This window comes from Tachypleus tridentatus, chromosome 13 (assembly GCF_004210375.1).
Source record: "Tachypleus tridentatus isolate NWPU-2018 chromosome 13, ASM421037v1, whole genome shotgun sequence".
In the NCBI taxonomy this organism is placed as follows: domain Eukaryota; kingdom Metazoa; phylum Arthropoda; class Merostomata; order Xiphosura; family Limulidae; genus Tachypleus; species Tachypleus tridentatus.
Window position 1 is genome coordinate 196,087,996 of NC_134837.1, and position 21,477 is coordinate 196,109,472.

General features: G+C 30.9%; 1 protein-coding gene across 1 annotated transcript in view; it reads right to left on the reverse strand.

Annotated features, from left to right (window-relative positions):
• The window catches only part of LOC143236422 (laminin subunit alpha-1-like), a 144,926-nt gene that overhangs the window by 73,754 nt on the left and 49,695 nt on the right, over window positions 1-21,477 (reverse strand). The window contains 16 exon segments of the mRNA XM_076474685.1: window positions 248-484; window positions 1,552-1,691; window positions 4,506-4,689; window positions 5,395-5,501; window positions 6,425-6,602; window positions 7,140-7,246; window positions 7,796-8,001; window positions 8,256-8,479; window positions 9,210-9,323; window positions 9,695-9,806; window positions 10,906-11,123; window positions 12,230-12,331; window positions 13,049-13,204; window positions 13,893-14,033; window positions 14,676-14,831; window positions 19,386-19,547. Coding sequence (XP_076330800.1) covers window positions 248-484; window positions 1,552-1,691; window positions 4,506-4,689; window positions 5,395-5,501; window positions 6,425-6,602; window positions 7,140-7,246; window positions 7,796-8,001; window positions 8,256-8,479; window positions 9,210-9,323; window positions 9,695-9,806; window positions 10,906-11,123; window positions 12,230-12,331; window positions 13,049-13,204; window positions 13,893-14,033; window positions 14,676-14,831; window positions 19,386-19,547 — 2,544 coding nt within the window.

A 21,477-nucleotide genomic window follows, 5' to 3' on the forward strand; every position in this document is an offset into this window, starting at 1 on the left:
CAGAGGTGTTGTTGCCATTAAAGATAGTAGCTTACTTCCACTATTCTTACATCATGTGCAAATAAACATTAAATTATTAGAATTATACAGATCAAATTGTAAGCTAAAGACTGCCTTAGACTATGTCAACTCTCAGTTTATTTACACTACAATGTAATATGCGACTTTCAGCTCCATTACTCTGCAAAAATTACGGTTTGATTTGAAGCTTCACTATCTGTAAAATGTCCAGCTGTATCATACTTACCCTGCATGGGCATTGTCCAGTCTCATCACACTGACACAGTCCATCTGGTGTACATTCTGAGGAAACAGTTCCATCAGCATTACAGTTACAGGGTTGGCACTTTGGAAAATTGTAGTAGCTATGACGGCAGTGATCACAGCGACGGCCTTCATATTCTTTCAGGCATGTACACTTCCCTGTAGCTCTGTCACAAGCTGGAGTTTGAACAATAGAGCCCTCGACACTACAGTTACACAGCTTTAAAAAACTAAATAAATCAGAAACTGGACTTTGTCACCAGTACTCATTTTAAATAAAAACAAAAAGTCAATAAATTTCAACACAGGAAAATCTTTAAATTAATTTACTCCAATTGGTAAATTTTACTCAAACAAACATTTCCAAACAGCAAATCAGACATTTCATTCAGTAGTTTATGATATAAAACTGCATCAAATGATACTTGGTTCTATCGCTTATGAGAGTAATTTAACAAAGTAATATATTTTAAAACCCACCAACTTTTAAAAAACGATTTTAAATCAATTTTTTATCTCCATGAACTTCATTATTATTAATATTAATGTCTTACATATTTATTTATTTCCCCACTGCAAATCAAAACAGCTGTAGTAACTAGTTTCTCAGAATTAACTGTAGATAACTTGAAAATGAAACACAAGTGACAACACAAATTTATCCAGTTATGTATATTAATTTATATTCATAGAAGATAAAATAAGGAAACAATTAGTGCATACATATTTTATGATACAGGTAAGAGCTGCAGCAGTATTTCCTTAATTTTATATCTGCCACCACATATCTGAACAGATATCACAGTTTTAACCAAACCTGCTTCTATACTGAGAATTGTCCTTCCATGAGATTCCAACACCCAAGCTTAATCCATTAAACCTCTGAATCAAGTCTATAATTAACACATCATCATCCAGTCTCAATTACCATCACCATATCACTCAACCTTAATTTCAATGGCTAACATTAATTTTTCATACTTGCCATCATACTATCATCCTTCCTCAACATCCAACCTTAACTGCCATAACTTTACCAACTAACTTTACTTTCCAGGATCATACCATCCATCCTTAAGTATCATGACCTTTTATAACAACCAATGTCACAATGGAAAAACAAACTAATTATTACATACATTCACTAGAAATCAATCCAAAACTGAATAATGTATCCCTTATTAATTTTGTTATCGTACACAAAGAAAATTATAATAATATATTCACTTACTTGCTCTTTCAATATTCAACTATTAAAAAAATTGAGTGATTTAAAACATCACACACCTTGCACCCATAAATAGGATTGTAACCCCAAGCATCAGAATCACAGAACTGACATTTGTCACCAACAGTGTTAGGAGGACAAACACATCTCCCATTTTGAGGGTCACATACATGTCCAGGTAAGAAGCATGAATCACATTCTGAAAGTAAAAGCAATTATTCTAAAATTCATTGGGAAGGCTGGATTTATAGTCACAAAGGACTAAAACTGTACATAGATTATAGAGTAAAACTTTGACAACAAAGAGTATTAGTAAAATTAGCTACAACACAATGAAATCGTGAGAGCCCAATGCTCTCAGATACCTTCATAATGTGATTGCTCATCAGATTTCTTTTCTTATATAGTTTAATTTTATACATGAAGTTAAACTATAGTTACATATTATGAGGCTATGTCGCATAACATGATCTTCTTCAATGATAGCTATCGTTATAATTACTAGAACAATAAGAAAACAATTTGCTGACACAACAAGCTTCAAATATAAGCTAAATTCTTCTACTTTTGTTTTATTAACACTCTCACTCTGAGGCCACTAGAGTATGTGTATCTTAACACAATTTGACAGACACAGACTTTTAGTAAACATTACAAGTCTAAGAATTTTAATGAAGTATTTTTACAATAAACGTTTATGAATATTAGTTCTTTTTTACTACTTTAAGTGAAAAGTGATCTTCATGTTAAGATTAAAAATACCTTTATGTTTCAAAAATATTAAATTTCATTTGCATAATTTCTAAAACCTTCTAAGTACATTTAAAATATTTGTTTTTAGCAAAACTTTATACTTTATCAATTATTTTTCTGTACCCTAAATCTCTACAGGATTGATCAGTTTGATCAACCTCGTACGAAACTGAAAAACAACTGAAAGAAATCTAAATTACCCTTTTTCTATTCCTGGAATAGCTTCAAATTGTAACATGAAACTACATTTGTTTATCCTAAATAGCTTTATCTTCATAACAGTTTACATCTACTTATACTTAAATTGTATTGTTTTATTGCCATTTGGAGAGTGTATAGCTACTATTCATGCCATTGTAAGTTCTAAATCACTTGGCAAATTTGCATGTCATGTTATGCTATTGAATTACATTATGTATAAGTTACTCATGAAAACATTTAAATATACTATTATTATTTATTGTACCTAATCTGACCTCAACTAACCTAAAACGTTCCTTTAGTTTCTTTCTTAATAATAAGCAGAATAATCTATATGAGAAACAAGAAATGAAGTACATACCTAGGGTTATTTTTAGTTTTTTACTGTAGACTCTCAGTGACACTTAACCCTACTTTTTTTATACTAATGGTAATAATGATCTAAATCATTTTTATTTCATTAAATAATGCACCTAAGAACATAGAATAATAATATGCAAAAACACAAAATGTTCCATGACTATCACAACTTTTCTGGCTTTCTAACTATGTGATAAGAACTGTTACAAATTCATCTGGTCTAAACGTTTCCTGTGGATATAAATCTTGTACTGAGAGTGAATTGACAATTATTTGTACAGAAAGCAACACAATATAATTTGTCATTTGGTTATACTTAATGTATTATTTAATGTCAGACAGAACTACTGGTAATTTCAGAAACAGAAGATGTGAAAGGGAGGTGTTGCAAGAGGAGTAAGATTTTTTATTTGATGGCTCTGTAATTAAATAAGATTGAAGCTATAAAAGTTATGATTTTCCTAAGTGATAACAACATTAAAAGAGTAATTTATATTAAATTAACACATTCCAGAGGAATGGTAAATAAATTAGAGAAGAGAAAAAGAAAATGTCACAATTCTTACACGAGGAGGAAATTCATAATTTTTAACAAATATTTCCTTATCAAATAATAACTTAAAACTTATACACTATTAAAATAAAGATTGTTAGCTTCATTGTTAAGCTATACTTATTGGTATACCATGAAAGGAAAGCAGTTTAACTAAAGTTCAAATGTAACTTACTGAAAATTACATGACACGTATCAGAAAAGGAAATAGGGTTAATATATTATGCAAATCTGCATATTTACACTGTAAGTATATGCCATATCATCACCTCTTAAAAAGGGTTCAGGTCATTACTGGGCATATGATTTGTCTTCTATACACTTTTGATTCATAACCACAATAAATTATAGTTCCCCCCTCTGAACATCCAGGACTTGTCTATGTATTCACAATAAACTTATTAATATCCTGAAAGAATAATCTGTTCACCCGTTTACTACATGACTGAGTTAAAGAGAAATTAAAGTAGTTAGACTCATTCTTTCCAGTATTAGCTCATTCTTCATATCAATCTATAAAAGATAAATTCCTGTATAAGGAAACATTAATAATGTATTCTCAAGACAGCTGGTATAGGTATTAGAACTTTAATTAAAATAAATAAAGTACAGAACGTTTCGACATTCTTAGGTCATCTTCAGGTTAACAAAATTATTTCTCTGAGATTGCTGTTAAGATTTCAAGGATTTTAATACCACATATAATTCTTGTTAGCAAATGACAATATAATTCCATATGTAAATAGAAGCATATGAATACATGAAACTTTGGGAACTCAGTCCCAAACATGGTTATCTTGGTGAACAATGAATCCAGTTCATAATAAAAAAATGGATTCTTTAAAACTAATTTAACCTTTCATAGGTGTGTGTATGTTTATTTCAGTACTTACTTTGTAATTATACTTGTCCTTTTCTGCAAAATATGTTCTTCAGACATTAACCAAAGTATATGTGTAATATCCAATACAAACCAGACATTAGTGATAAAATAAAATCTAAAAATTAAAACAAAACTTTATAAAGCACTTGACAGTTCCAAGGTACAAAGCACTAAATCTTTAACTTATTTATCAACATTCATAAATCAAAGTATTAGAATAGTGAGTGTTTTATTCAAAGAAGTAACTTGTAAAATATTCTTACTTGTACAACCACTAGATGTGAGCCCATAGAAACCAGGAAGACAACTCTCACACTTTTTGCCACCAATTCCTGGTTTACAGCTACACTGCCCAGTTGTGATATTACAGTCAGAAGAAGTAGAGCCAGTACTATGACAGTTACACTTCTCACATCCTTTACCAGAGACTAAGTTCCAGTATCCAGGCTATTGGAGAAATAAAGAAACACTACCTACACTGGATGTTTGTTTATTTTAAAACTTCTTAATAAAATACTAGATGATATATACCTTAAACATTACATAAATAATATTCCTTTCTACTACCAAAGTACTCTTGTTCTTGCCTGCTACTTTATATAGTTAATACACAACACCAAAAAAATAAAAAATAAAATTGTTTTTCAAATTTTCAAGTAGGATGTCATTTTTGTGAAATTACAGTAAAGGTAGAAATACATATGACAACAATAAGCATTGTTGCTGTAAGGTACATTACAAAGAAATTTCATAAATAAATTATAAAACCTTTAAGACAAAATTGATGGTAAACTTTTTTGAATTGGAATTTTTGAGCCAGAGCAGCACCTAATGTTTGTGTTGATTAAATGCAGATTAGAAAATCCTGGAATTTAGGCATACTCCTCTCTAATTCTAAACATCTGACAGGAAGGAAGTTAGCCATACAGCAGCACCTGCCACAAACAAGATTTCGTCTGGGTCATTGAACTGAGTAATAGACCTGACTGTCACATTTGTAATGCACTTAGAACTGAAAATGCTTAGTAACATGATATTATATCAAATATAGTCAGAAAAATTCATTTCAGCAATAAGAGTGTAGTACCTATTACATTTTATTTTACAAACCTTTTCTATTAACCAACAGTACCACAAGCACTTATCACATACCTGGCACTTGTCACAAGTTCTACCAGTAACATGTTGTTTGCATCGACAGTTTCCTTCAATCTCCTCACACTGTGGATTCTCTGATCCATTTGAATTACACCCACACCCTTCATGTGCAAAAAAATAAAGATTATCTTTGGTTACTAATTGTACAAGATGAACTAATAAATCTGTGTGGAAAAAACAAAAATAAAGATGACAATAGATAAATAAATTAAAACAGACACAAACAGGCTTTCACTAGAAATAATGTATAAGTTATCAAACACCAAAAGGTTTCAATTACCAAAACATATTTATAAAAATATAACTTTTCAAATAACAAGTAATCCACAGTTAAATCATACATAAATTGATCATATACAAATATAAGAAAGTTCTTCACATAACATTACATGTTTCAGTAAGAAAAATAAGCCCATTTCATTAACTTTTAATAACAGCTATAAACCAGTAATGAATTTAGAAAAGTTCATGAACTCAGCAGTATATAAAGACTAACCTGAATATTTAAAAATATTCAAAATTTTCTGTGAGTGCTTTTTAAAATTAAAGTAGCAAATTGAACCTACATTGATACATGGGAGTTCAGGAGAAACATACAAAATTAAAGTAAACAGTTTAAAGGCCAATTTCCATGGCTTTTGTACTTTGTACTTTAATTTATACTTTATCATTTTAAAACTATCTCGAGCTATCTATTTACAGTTAACCATCATTTTGAACCAAAATACAGTTTCCCGAATTTGAAATTTGAATTCTATTGAAATGTATGAAGGTGTAAGAAATAAGAGTGCATTGTCCAATATATTTTAATGTATTGGAAAAAGTATGATTAATGTCACAAAGATATTAAAATTTTTTTTAATTCCTTATTTAACTTAAAAACTAATAAAAAGAAACATCGTGTAGTTCTATCTCTGTTTGATACCTAAAAACAATCTTGAAACTGTTTCAAATATTCTGTAATATATTTTTTCCTCAGAGCAAAAGATAAAATTCTGTAAAAAAAGAATAAAATATTTCATACATTTGCAGCCTGATATGGAAAATCCATAATATCCATCTAAACACCTATCACAGTGGACTCCAAAGACACCCGGCTTGCAATAACAATGACCAGTTATGAAATCACACTGATCTGACTTGGAACCTATTTTGTTACAATGACAGGGTGTGCAGCCTTCTTTCATGTTGCCAAATCCTTCCTGAAACCAAAACAATATCAGATGTTGTTTTTATTAAATTTACTAAACATGCATACAGATTTATGACTGGCTATATTTTAAAAAAAGATTATATTGGGAAACTATAACTTGTTTTAAAATGTTTTTTTTCATTTTAAAGTGGATAAATTTAACAAGAATTTATTATAATAAGTACCATACATTCAGCAACACATAATTCTTTTATGGACAATACTTCCAAATTATTTTATTACTTGAATTAATTAACAGTGTTTTAAAACAGGATTGATGCATACTAAAATATACCTTTGTATTATATTTCTACTATTGTCTTTAACACTACAAAATACTTTATAGGGTTATTTAACTTTCTAAAAATTTACAACATTGTTTCAACAACCAGGCACAATTTTAATAATTAAATGAAAAAAATCTTACATTTTCAGTTAGTATACATATCAATACATTTTGGTATAACCTATAATTAGTACCAAAGTTTCTGAAAACTAATTTTCAATGTCAGTTCCATTATTATTATACTTAAGAAGTAAAACTTACAACACAACTATCACACTGTCTTCCAATGAAGTTCACCTTACAACGACACTGACCATTTTTTGGATCACATAATGGTATTTCAGAACCAAAAGGATGACATTCGCATGCTGAAAGTGTTGATAAAAAGTGATATCAGCTGACATATTTTCATATTTCTTATTGGATTATAACACTATTTTAAAGCAAAGCAACATAATGTAATGGTCAGCTTTTTTATTACTATATTCAAATACATACTTACTGTTAAGATTGTCTTATTGTTTCAGAATAGCCAATCCAATGAGGTGTTGTGGGAACAGACCGACATTGAAGAGTTCTATCACCAAAAATATCAGTACTTAGTCTTTTACACATTAATTCATTCTACATTCTGACTCCCACTGACATGAAAGATTTAATTTTGGGGGCAAATGGTCTGGTTATATTATGCAACTTGAACCTAAAAGAAGCATCTCTAATCAAATGAGACCTAGGGGTTAATTAAAGTAGTTTGAAACAGTAGCATGGAGGGCATAAGGTCATTGTTTTTGTTTTATATAATACAATTTAATCCACATTTGTGATAACTCATCCTTTTTGCTACAAAAACTATTCAGCCTCTTCTGTCTTCCATATAAAAATTCATAGAAATGCCATTGCATTTCACAAACACTTACCTTTACAACTGTGCTTAAGTGCATCTCCATAATGCCCTTCTAAGCATTCCTCACAGTTCCAGCCACGTGTATTATACAGACACTTCATACACTGTCCTGTAAAGTGGTCACAGAATCCAGGTTCTCTCTTCACATTACCATTACAATCACAAGGTTGACATACACTCCCAGGAGAAAGAGGATTTCCAAAGAATCCATCAACACACCTTTAAAATGAAAAGTTAAACTTGGTAAATTTGGCCAGCAAGTACATAAGATAAGTTTTTGTTAATTTATTAAGACTGTATATTTGAAAATAGAAAGATTTACAAATAACTATCTTCAACCCTGAAGTTTCATAATTAATTTGTCAGTAAAACGTATTAAGCCTACTGATAACATGAAGTATAACCAAATAAAAAAGGTGGGCTAGTCGTGGTTAAAACCACTAAATGGATTATAAAATAAGAAAAGTAAGTACCTTTCACATTTCTTTCCTTCATAACCTTTAGGACAAGCAATACATACATAGTCTGTACTGCCTTGAGGATCTACAACAGTCTCACAAGGAGACAAATTAGTTTTAGCATTTTCAAAGGGGCATGCGCAAGGTTTACAATCATCAGGTAGTCCTACTTTTGCATTTCCATAAAATCCCTTCTTGCACCTTCCACATTTACGGCCAGTTGTGTTATGAATACATGCCTGGCAGAAAAATAAACACAGTGATGACTAAAATGATTACAACAAACTAATATAATGATTTCATATAATGATTACAACACAACAGTCACTGTAATTTCACACACAGTGGTTAGAACAGTCACCATAATTTCACAGAGTAATTAAAACAGTCACCATAATTTCACATAGTAATTAAAACAGTCACCATAATTTCACATAGTGATAATAACAGTTACTGTTATTTCACAAGTAATTAGAACAGTCTTTGTAATTTTATATAATGATTAAAGTAGTCTCAGTAAATTCAAAATATAATAATGTTACAAAAAGTTTCATGACAATTGGAAGAGCTGTGATAAAATATACATGATGGCTGTAATGATACTGAAAAGTAAAAATGATGACAACAACATTAATAAATAAACAAAAGTAAACATAACAGTATTTACATATAACTGTGAAGGTAACAAATGAGACAAAATTGAGAATAGTGTAAAATAAATCCAGGGTAACAAGCTGCATAACCAAACAAGAATTAAAGAAAACACTTACAGCTTTACCAGAAAAAATAAATAAATTTAATGATAGCATAAATGTTAAAAAAATATTAATTGTTTGCTTCACCCTACAGTGTCAACTACAAATGTTAATGAACTAGTCATGTGTCTGTGTGTAATGAATCATTTACATCTATGCTCATTTACTAGTTATTAGATTAAGCTGTCAGTGAAAAGACAAAGAACTGGCTTACAAGACACTGTCCTGTCACAGGATCACAGCTCTCTGCATGATTATGACAATTACATTTCTCACAAGTTCCTTTCAGGAGAACATTGTCAACACGTCGAAAGCCTGAAGCACAAGTCTAGAGAAGAAAATAATACCTGCAAAAATTTCTACACAAGAGATTGATGAAATGCTGTAAAACTATTCAATCACAATAAATCAAATTTCAAGCTAGATTCCATATAGCTATATGGTAATCTTGTAATGTTGTCTAAAAATCAGGTGAATAATTTAACAGACTTGAAAAATGAAAAGACTGTTAAAATTGTAAGTCATGAAAATGTAACAGCTCATTACATAAATAATACATCTTTCCTATCTCATACTTCTAACTAACATTTCCAAGCTATGATTACGACATGCGTCCATATTTCTGTTATGATAACAGTGGTAAGGTTTAAGTATGCCTAATCATGAAATCAATCAGTATATGAATCAGGAAACAGTTACCTCACAAGAAAGGCCTGCAAAACCTGGTGGACATTTACATTTCTCTACAGAAGTCATCTTTCTTATGCTATCCACTTCTTGGGATGCTACCTCCAACTTAGTCTCATGAAGACTGTAATTCCAAATAACAGAATCCTTCACAATAATCCATACTTGTAATAATTTACTAAAGACTCCTCAAACATTAGTGAAATTATATTTAAAACTCACAAAATGCTTTGCCTTAACTTTTATGCAGTTCTTGAATGACTCTATAAACTAAAAAAATTAATTTTCTTGAAACAAAAATTTAAAAAGCTAACAAATGCAAGTTTCAAATTCTCTCTGGATTGCCCAAAATTACAGAAACATGAAATAAAAAAAACTTGAAGAATTTCCAAAGTTGTTCCTTTTACAGCATGCACCCACACTTACTTTATGAAATTCTTTCCAGGTAAATGACTGCAGATTGGAAAAGTGGAAAAAAGTGAAAAAGTTTGAGTACATTTTAAAATAGCATATGAAAATATAAAGTCATCTGCTGATTTAAAACACAGAATACTTGGTTCCTTTTTTTAAAATACTAATTGTCAAAATTTAATTTTAGTCACATAAAAGATGTATACAATATGCATTAAATTTTTACTTATTAAACAAACACTGGTATTCCATGGACATTTCTTTCATACCTGGATTGGTAAAAATAATATATAATACGAAAACACAAACATTTCCTCTAAATCATCACTTTTACAGAAGAGAAGTCTTTAACTCAGAAGAGGGACTGTGAACCTTAATTAATGAATAATATATATTTTGTCATATGATTCTCATATTTTACAGGTAAGTAGATACTTGTGACTTTTTCCTTTTCAAATAAAGTTACAATTCATTATTAAAAACCCAACGTTCATAATAAACTGAAGGAAGAAGAATTACAATATAGCCTGAAATTTATTTTCATGACTACAGCTGTTACTAGCATAACTCATATGATCTCACTTTATGTTATGTCACTATTTGCTAGGCCTAACATTACTGAAGTAGAACAAACTTTTCTTAACATGAACTGAAATGAAATGATGTATAGTAGTGGCTGAAGATGCTTTAGATGGCTAACAACCAAATTTTTGTTCACAACCTAAATGATGTATTTTTTAAAAATAGTTTCACATCATTTTCTAACATACAAATATTTGAAAGTGCCTAAATAAAATTTTCCACAGACTTACATTCCTTCCATTTGCTCTGTATGGTACTTAGCTCGAATCATAAGTTGCTCCAATTTATTTAAAACCATACTAAAAGTCTCCCTGTTGACCGGTTTTGTATCACGTTTGCCATCCTCAGTCAACTTGTACCATTTATTTTCATATAAAGGAATGGCTAACGTCACATTTTCCTCCTCCTTGTGCACCTCCCAGCCAGATCCAATACGGATGCCATTACCCTATTTACACAAGCTCATCCATTAAATTTTATACTGAAAATACCCATTAAATGTTCATATTATGAGCTCATAATAACTAATACACAATTAACAAGTATTTTGCATTTACTAAAAGTATTCAGAACAATAGAATTATGTATGAAGAATTAAAAATAACAAGCGTCAGACAGTCACATGATAAAAAACAAGATGAAATTTGAAAGTGAAATATGTTTTAAATTATAACTTTAGCTTTTGAACCTTTTGATATGTACAATCTAACTCATAATACAAGATTATTTCATGTGAAAAACACCTTAGTTTTAATTATAATTTTCTTTACGTTCATTCAACATATATGAAAACTGTTTTGAAAAATATAAAGTTTCTTAAAATCAAAAATATCAATAATAAACAGCATTAATTCCAACAGTATGAATACTATAAGGTTTGACAAACCAACTATTGAAGGACATCATAAAATGCAATGGAAAAGTGTGAAAGCACTGCATTTATTGAATACTTTCTTCTGAAGATATAGAATACATTAATTAAAAATGGATATTTTACAAATGCTGAGAGGATAAATCCATCCATAAGAATGTTTAATGAGGTGTGATTTAATCAAATTTTAAACAAATCAATTTGATCTAATGAGAATTCAAAAAAATATTGTAGCACTTGAAAGTGTGCACAATAAAACAAGTGTAATATTTTCCAATGGCTTTCTAATTGTTGTAGAAATTATTACATATTCATGGTTCACACCTCCAATACTAACTGTTATGGTAATTACTGTAGATTCATGGTTCACTCCTCTTATATTTATTGTTAATGTAATTACTGTAAATTTATGGTTGACAGACAAAGAGTGTTAATTAATTTGTATAGCATAATGTAAATTAACAAAAGAAAGCATTACTATTTCTTATAGTACTTTATCTGCATACAAATATATATAGACAGATAAATATAGATATGCACATACATACATACATTGGTATGGCAAGCTTTATGCTATATATTTTCAATGCACTACTAACAGTAAAATGTGTATTCCAACAAACAAAGCACAAAATCACACGAAGGATTCAAGTATATTACTATTACTTTTAATTTAAATTCACCTTAAGGATGACATCAGGTCCTCCTGTGTATGAGCCAGAAGTATCTCCACGAGGAACAACGTAGCTCACAGTAAAAATCAAGTCCGACCCATAAGAATACAGCTACACAATACAAAATGGTATTTACTGTTTAAAAGTTAACACAGCTATTCATGATTACAAAAATTTAAACTTCTTATAGTAATAAATACTTCTAAAATTCAGCCCTAAAGGACAAAAATAAGAAATAGAACAAATTCAAATAATAAAACTGTTTTTATTCTAGTAAGAAGGGAATAAATTTTAAAATATACATAGAATACCAATTAAAAATCTCTCTAGTATAGAGCTTCAACTTATACCAGAATATTTTTAAAGCTAGCAACATTAAAAACCAATCAGTATGCTAATGCTAATACATTCTGGCATTCTTCAACAGGATTTAAATATTATTCACTTTTTTTTCACATCTACCTTGTTTCAGTTGATTATTTATTTTGAAAAAATATATATTTTCTCTTTTTCTCATCTATTATCTAATTTTATTTCATTACATGCATTTTTTTTAAACAATATTATGCATATTGCATTTCACTTGTTTTTCATACAAGCAGTTATTATCACACTGTGAAAGTTATGTTTTCAATTGAAGAACATGCAATTCCTGTTGGTACTTTCAACTGAAACAAAAAAAATACTGAGAATGTGAAAGCTTGTAACTTAGTAACTTATTAAAATCAAACACACTTCAGTGCATGGCTTCTTAACAAATTAAATAACGACAATAAACAGAATAATTATATTGTTACTTTAATTCTAAACAATGGACCAAACACTTACCTTTTTACCCAGGTATGCTGGAGGTGCTTTCCAATAATAAGTATCAAAATTCTGCACTTCATCAGAACCAACAAAGAATTTTCCATTTCTTTCAAAAGCATTAAAACTTTCTGTACCTTTTATGTCTGATATTGACCAACCTTGTGTATCTATTATCTGGAAAGTTTACACTGATTGTTATTTTTTAACTTTTTATCATATTAAATGTTATTATAGTTGAGATGTACTAAAAAGCTGGATAATTGCATCTCAAATGACAGATTAGAGCACAATTAAGTGTGTAAAAGTATGTCTCACAGGATGATAAAATAAAAGAACCAGAAATTAATTAAATTAATTAAAAATTAACAATGATAATTAAAAAAATAAACACAACTGGAACACTTTAAAAATTCATTCTTTAAACATTAAAACAGAGTTAAAGTCAGTTAATAATATCAAAGTTATTAAAGTATAAAACAAAGAAAGATACAAAATGCTTTGCCAAGTTAAACTGCACTTTTAAATGCATGTTTTTTGCTGTCATATAATAAACTAAGTTATTTAGTTTTAATTATAGTTGCATCTGTGAATATGTTATCACTATTTAGCCAGAAAACTGTGTTCTTTAAAAATAAATTAGGTGAAAATGAAGTGAGCAAATCTTAGGAATTATATAACTTTTTTGTTCTTATTATTACTTAAAAAAAGCTTCATAATTAGGCTGAAGAAACTATATGTCAAGCATAAATTTATTTTAAAAACTCCATAATTCCATATGATGAAGAGATGATTACAAATGAAACAGTACTTAATGTCTAGTTTATCATCATACACTCTCCTACAAACAGAATAAATAACTCACAGTTTTGATGCCCCAATCACTTTCCTCACAGTTGTATGTAACACCTGAACAGAAACAAGGTGAACAGCCTTCAGGATTTTTCTCTACTAAATTGTAGTGCCCAGGTTTACACCTATCACATCGAGATCCTTCAACATTTAGCTAAATATAAAAATGTTATAGAGATTAGAGATTAAAAATATGGTGTATATGATACTTATTTTACAAGAGACCATATTAATAAGTTTTATAAGTTAATAAAAACTTTGGTTTCAAGTAAAAATATTACCATTTTTTGATAAGTTAATTCCTCTAATCAAGATACATCCCCTTAACAGTATTGTGATGTGAGAATTTGTGTACATGTTATCATACTTCAATATTAGATATTTCTTATCATTCTGAGACCCAAAACAGCTCTGTTCATCTTAAAGTTTTTGTTAAAAATACATTTCATGTTTTACTTTTTTTTTTAACAAGAATCCTATATAACTACAGTTCAATGTGTGTTTTCACTGTAACAGACACTCCAAAGTGTTTTTCTCACTGCTATGTGTTCTTTTCGAAAACTGCTTATTTCTCAAAATACTTAATGATGCATAGTTACTTGTTATGTACTCACGACAAACAAGTTTTCACCTGAGATGTAATTTTATGTCATTTAATCAAATAAAACCCTATAATAGATGCGTGACAGATTTTCTGACAAAACTGTGTACTTACTGATTTCAAACACCATACAATTAAAATGTATCTCTAAAATCCATAACAGACAAATGGTTAACAATTTACTAGTTCTCTTACTTTACAAACACATTCTCCTTCACAAGTAGTTCCACTGATAGTGCCTGCAAACAAGCATGGGCAAGGTGTACACTGAGGAAAACCCTTGTAACCACCAGCACATTTCTCACACTTTTTTCCCATGTAGCCTTCTTCACATATACAATCTCCAGGATACTAGAAAATGCAGGAGTTCTTGTTATAAGAACCAGTTATTTATATACTTAGCAATGAACTTACAGAAAGCCTGTATGTAACAGTGCTATTCTAAGAAAAACCTTTTAATAACAAAAATATTGTATAAAAATATGTAATTGCAAAGTGAACGTAATATACAGAAAGTGAACAATCCATTCAATAATTATTACAACATCAACAAGAAATGAAACATAACCTTTTCAACAATTAGAAGAAAATTAACAATAAGAATACTGATAAACAAGAAATTTAACAATCCTTTCAACAATTATAGCAAAATTAAGACTATAAAAGTTATAATTTTCTTATACCAAAAATGTATTTCCAATAGATCCTTACCTTCTTTTGCAATATTAGCTATTCTTGTTCAGTCCTGCCCTCTATATACAAACCTTATCTCTACTCATGTCACTAGCCTTGACCTCCTCCCACCACTTGGTTGGAATTCATATATTCCAACTTGTCTCTCATGCAAATTAACATCCATCAACTTGTAATAGAATAGGATGCTCATATGACTCCCTTTACCCTCCTCTATGAAATCTTTGGTTCAAGGTTTGGTACAAGGTGTGAGCACCAAAGAAGTGGGGAGGAAGGGAAGAAAGTGGAATATGAGGTAAGTACCAATTGGAAATACAGTTTCAGTATAGGAAAGTAATTACTTCTTCTGGTAAGATTAACTTAAACCCAACATTCAAAAGGAGGAGAGCTATTGCAATGGAACAACAGAAGCAACCCCAAAGTATACCCATGACCATGAGAGAAAGAGAAATGGAAATCAGAGGAGGGGAAAAGCACCACTTCCAAGACAGGTATATTTTTCCACTGTGAAAAATTCATAAAACACATGGGTAGGATTTGCTAGGGTTTGTTAGATTGTACCCAGCAGGTCATCTACATACAAAACCTCCTTTACAAAGTACCAACATCCACAAGAAAGTAGGATGAGGGTCCCTATCAAAGGGGTGAACTGCACATCCAACAGATACACTCTTGGTAGTATGTAATGTGCAACAGGAGGCCATATCAAACTTAAGATGATGGATTAACTCAACTGTACATTTAAGTTAATAGTAGGAGGCCAGGTCAACCAGTTTGATAATGGATTAACTCCCTGGAAGTGTACATTGTATAAGGAGGCCATGTCATCCAGGAAGGTAATGGATCAACTCTTCTGATAGTGTAAATGGTATCAGGAGGCAACATCCAAAGGTAAGGAGATGAAACAATTTCTGTGGAGGACACATCAAATTTACAAAAGCAGAACATCACCGCCTTTCTCTCATGTGAATAGTTATAGTGAAATACATTCAGAGTGGTGCTTCCATGACCCACTACCCCAGCAGCTTGTAACTGGAAAGTAGAAAGGGCCCCCATACTCCACTTGAAACAGACAGAGAAAATGCATTGGAGAGTCCAGAGGACTGTCACAACCAGAGACAATGCAATGGAAGACAACGATACTGTATTTTGAAAAGCAGACCACACCAAGTTACTCAATCAAGGCATAGCAATGATGAGCATCTGTCCCATTCTGCTTTACCCATGCAATCCACAGGTGGTACAGTCCAGAACAGACATGCTGACAAAGCATCTAATACAAGGTAGATAACCTTCTAGTGATATTATATAACATCCTATCTCTATGATGACTATGTTGAGCCACAGATGGCAGCTTAAAAGTCACCATGATGCCATACAGTGCAAATGTTGACGTTAAAAAAATGCCTAGTCAGACATCACTTATCACACAATGAGATTAACATGATTAAAAGGAAGAATAAAAGGTTCCTAAAAAAAAAAAGATAAAACTTACAGTTAATATCACATTAAAGTGTGAAGCATAGCCAAAGGTGGAAGACAAAACCCTGACACATATGCAGGTGTGATGTGATGAAGTTAGAATGAGAGAAACAAACTGGACTACATCCATGTGCCAGCATGGAGAATCTCCTCCAACATATGATGAAGACAAGAAGCAAAGTAAAATGTGAGAAGATGGATTGGATGGGAGGAAGCATGGAATAAAGTATGATATTAAGAAAGTAGAAAGGAGTAGACTGAATGGATCAGAAGATAGAGAGGAGTAGGCTGAATGGATCAGAAGGTAGACTGTATTTGTAAGGGAGGAAGATTGTCAGGGAATAAAAAGATGGTTGTATGTTCCCTGAAGTGTAGCTGTACATTTACTACAACTTATGGCCCAGACTGAACACAGCAGTTTACTGGGATTTGGGGTAAAGATTGGAGATAGAAGGTAAGAAAATAGGAAAAAAACCTCTCAAACTGCTGTTGTATTGCGCAGAAAGGAGAAGATGGGTAGGATGATAAAGGATAAGTGAAACGTAAATAACAAGTCAAACAGATCAGCGACATCCAAAAGCCAAGACAAATGAAATAATGGAGGTAAAGGCAGGGCAGAGAGGATCACATTAAAGATGCAATCCAGAAAGGCAGGATGCCTAGGAGGCATCTGAATAGGGAAAGAATGTATGAGCAGAGTGAGAATAGGAGAAGTAAAAACCACAAGATAATTAGAAAAATGGAAAATATGGGCAAGAGCTGCCCAAAAATCACAATGCAAGGAGATGGGAGACACACTACCAAAGAGCCAAGTGAGAAATTTTGCTACCTGAGCCACAGAAGACTAGTCAGTAGAAAATCCCCTTCCAGCTGACCAACAGTAAAAGACCTGCTATGGTATGTTTCCATAGAAATTGGACAAATTGAAGGAGCTAGCAGGAAAGCAACTATGTGTGTGAAGCTGGATCTACTTGCCAAGGACTGGAAAATAACAGGTGTGGAATGTAGAGTGGGGGGATCAAGGTTAATATAGAAAGGAGGGAAACAGAGGAAGAAGAACAGGTGGTAACAGGAATAGACAGTGGAACCTCTGAAACCAAGGTTTTACTGACCAATGGAGTGCAATCAGAATAACCAAACACAGGAATGGAGTGCACCAGAAAAATCACCAAATGAAGTAATTGGATGGGAGGGAAAACATAAAAGCGCATGTGACACCATTCCTGAGTGAAGACATCAACAGCCAGAGCCTGTGAATGAGGTATATATGACCCAAAGAGAGGTAACCAGGTATTGAGGCTCATGGCAAATGTATCCAATTGGGTAGAACTTCCTCGAAGGCAAAAATTCCTGAAAATAAGTACACTGAATGACCACTCTGTGGGTGGGTTTCGATCGAGATGTGAAAGATGATCTGCGACTGGATTGAAAGCACTCAGCACATGACATGCAATAAGACAATTGTGATGTGCATAGGCCAAGAATAAAAAATTCAAAATATAAAAACAGAGATCTATGGGCTGATAAAAGCCACCAGTTTAAGAGATATGTGAAAGAACCATCAGCAGACAGCAATGGGCAAGAGAAAGGACATAATGAACAAACTACAGTGAAGGTCAAAACTAAACTGCTAACAGGATGTGATGGTAGGCAATAAAGAAATCCATTAGCAGCACCAACCACCAAAGTGACAACACCCAACTCAAACTGAGAAAGGATTCTATGGTGACCAAATAAAACAATATAAACCTGAGATAAAAAATCAGACCTAGAAAACTCTAAAGGCAGAAAAATACAAACAAAGTCCTTATTAGCCAGCAAAGTTTCAGTAGGAGCAATGGAAAGTCTAGGAAGAAAGGTTGGACACTGTAACATTTGACCTCTTAATGCATGACAGCAGATATGAATTAATTTTTTTAGTTGCCTGCACCTGAGGCCCTCAAAAAGGTGCTAGTCACTGTTGTAATCTCTGAAGTTTCATGGTGAACATCAGAATGCGATACACAAAAAAGTTACACAAAATTTGAATGCAGAAATAAAGTAATGTGAATTAAATGATCAATATGAAAAAAGAATCTGGTTTAACAAATCAAATGAAGTTTAAAATGAACCACATTGTGAAAAAAAAACAAAATCAAATATGCCACAATAAATTGATAAAAAAAAACATGTTTGAACTCAAACACTGCCAAACTCTGAAATGAAGGTCCAGTAAAGGACTGTACAGGGAATCGCATGTTTCATGTAAGAATGTTATGCTACTATTTGTTAATAAATGACACATGATGATTTCCATTAATTCAAATGTGGGGGAAGTGCAAGGCTTGTGGTATGCCTAAAGCAAAAGTTTACATGAAACATAGAGCAGCAATGAATGAAAATACCTAATTTTGTGACAGTAGTAAATGCCATATCGGAAATTGATAAATGAAATGTAACATAATCCTTTCAATAATTATAACGAAATTACTAATAAAAAAACTGATAAACAAGAAATCTTTAGTTGTAGGCAATATTACAATGGAAAAAAAAACTATGTGCATGTTTTTTATCACTTATTTTATCTTAAATATTGTTTCCAGCAATGGCATGAATCAAAATTATAAATTTAAAATTTTGTATGGAAAAAAAGCCTTTCATAAACAGAATAAGCAAACAGATTTACACACTTATTGTTTTATTAAACTTATATGATGACAGTTTATTTTAGTTAAAATACAAAGAACTTACTAAGCCTTCATTAACATGAGAATCATCCTTCACACAATTTCCCGTAGTACCAGGTCCAGAGCAGTCACATTTGACACATGCATTTTGATCACGTCTTGATACACCAGAGGGTCGGTAATAACCATCTTCACACAATTGACAATTTACACCAGAAGTGTGGTGCTGCAAAACAAATATCTTCTACTATTTGACTATCTCTAGCATAAAAAATACACATTTAAACTTGTAAAATACACATTTAAATAAATACTGAATGAATCAACATTTTGAAAACATAAAAACAACTCCAATCACTTACAATCTAAAGTACATGAACACTGCTAATACAACTTTATTAGATCAGCTGTAGACCTTTATTAGTTATATCAATTTGACTTTGACATGATTTATTCAAGTACTGTTTACAAGTTATTCTTGTAATACTCCACATTAACTTCAGAAAATCATATCAATGGTAATTATCACCTGTACATATAATACTAAATAATTGTCTCAAAACTCTGCAAGTTATTTTAAAGTACTCACACATTATCTCAATAGTTTAGATTATTTATCTAAAATTACTCTTCCTAACACTGTAAGATAAATATTTAAATAACCCTTATCAATTATGTCAAACTGTACAAAAGGTACTTTGATATTATGCATCAATTATATAAATGTTTTTCATCAATTTTCTTAATATGCTACATTAAATACAGAAATACTATTCATTAGTTATTATAATATATTACAAAATGTACTCAGTACCTCTCCAGAAACGTTTTTGTTGAAATCCAAAAATAAAAAAGTGACATTACTCTAAAATGCTTGTAGTGTTCTATTTTCCATTTTCTAAATATAATTTGAACTAGTACACAAAATGTTTTCAAAAAATTCTTAAATGTTAAAATTATTTTAAACTTCCTCCTATATTTATGTCAGTCATTATAACAATACTTTTTTCACTTTTCTATGAAAGTATTATATATCTTTCATTAGCATATGCTTATCTGTACACTTGTCCTAACTTGCAAATTTTTAAACTTGAAATGGCATATACCTATTATCTTTGATATTTCACAAGTTTCAGTTGTTTTCAATGTATAAATATTGCAATATATCAACCTTCTTTAATACACCATAGTTGATATTTCGTTTATAGTAAACTTTGTTTGTATGTTTAGAAAGTAGTTTCAGGATGATAAAAGTGTTACATTTCAAAGAAATTGTTCAAAACATTTAAAGTCAAATATAAACTTATTTAGTAGTTGCTACTGATTGCATACTCAGAATTCATTAAACATATAAACAATGTATATTTCATAAACAGAAGTGTATTAATGTAACGAATACTACCTTTTTTTGCTTTACTAAACTTTCAATTACTTCAAATAATTATCAAAACTAGCTCTTTGATTTTAACAATATATACATTTTATCTTTACCATATGGAAAGAGACATATTTCCTACATTTCCTTTCTCTGTTTTCCAACAATTAGATTTGTTCACCATTTTGTTATTTCTAAGCTAATCTTTACAATCTCAGTGTGCACATATTATGGTCCAACATGCCCAGACACCTTCTCAATTTCCTCTCAATTTAGTCTGCCTGTTATGAATTTAGGTGGAATATCAAACAGTACAAACACACAAAGATGGCGCACAGTTTCTTTACATCTCCATAATAAAAACTAGGCTTGACAAAAAATATCTTGCAGTAACCCAAAAACTTAAGCATACAGATTTGGGGATTTTAATTTTCTTTTAATTTTTACAAGGTTTAAGGTTAAAAAAAAAATCCGATTTTGGGGGTTTTGATCTGCTATATCTTTATATTTTAACCAATTACGATGAAACTTTGCACAAAGATACTCTCACAAACTAAAGCAAATATGATATTTCTAAATTTCTTGCAATTTTACAGGAATTAATAGTAAAAATAAAAAATTGAAAATGCAAGACTTTAAGCCTGCCATTTATTCAACCAATCTTGATGAGACTTTGTACAAACATATTCCACAGACTGAAGCAGATATGGGATTTGTACTTTTCTTGCAGTTTTGCAGAAGTGAAAGGTGAAAAAAAATAGTTTTAGGACAGCCATTCCTT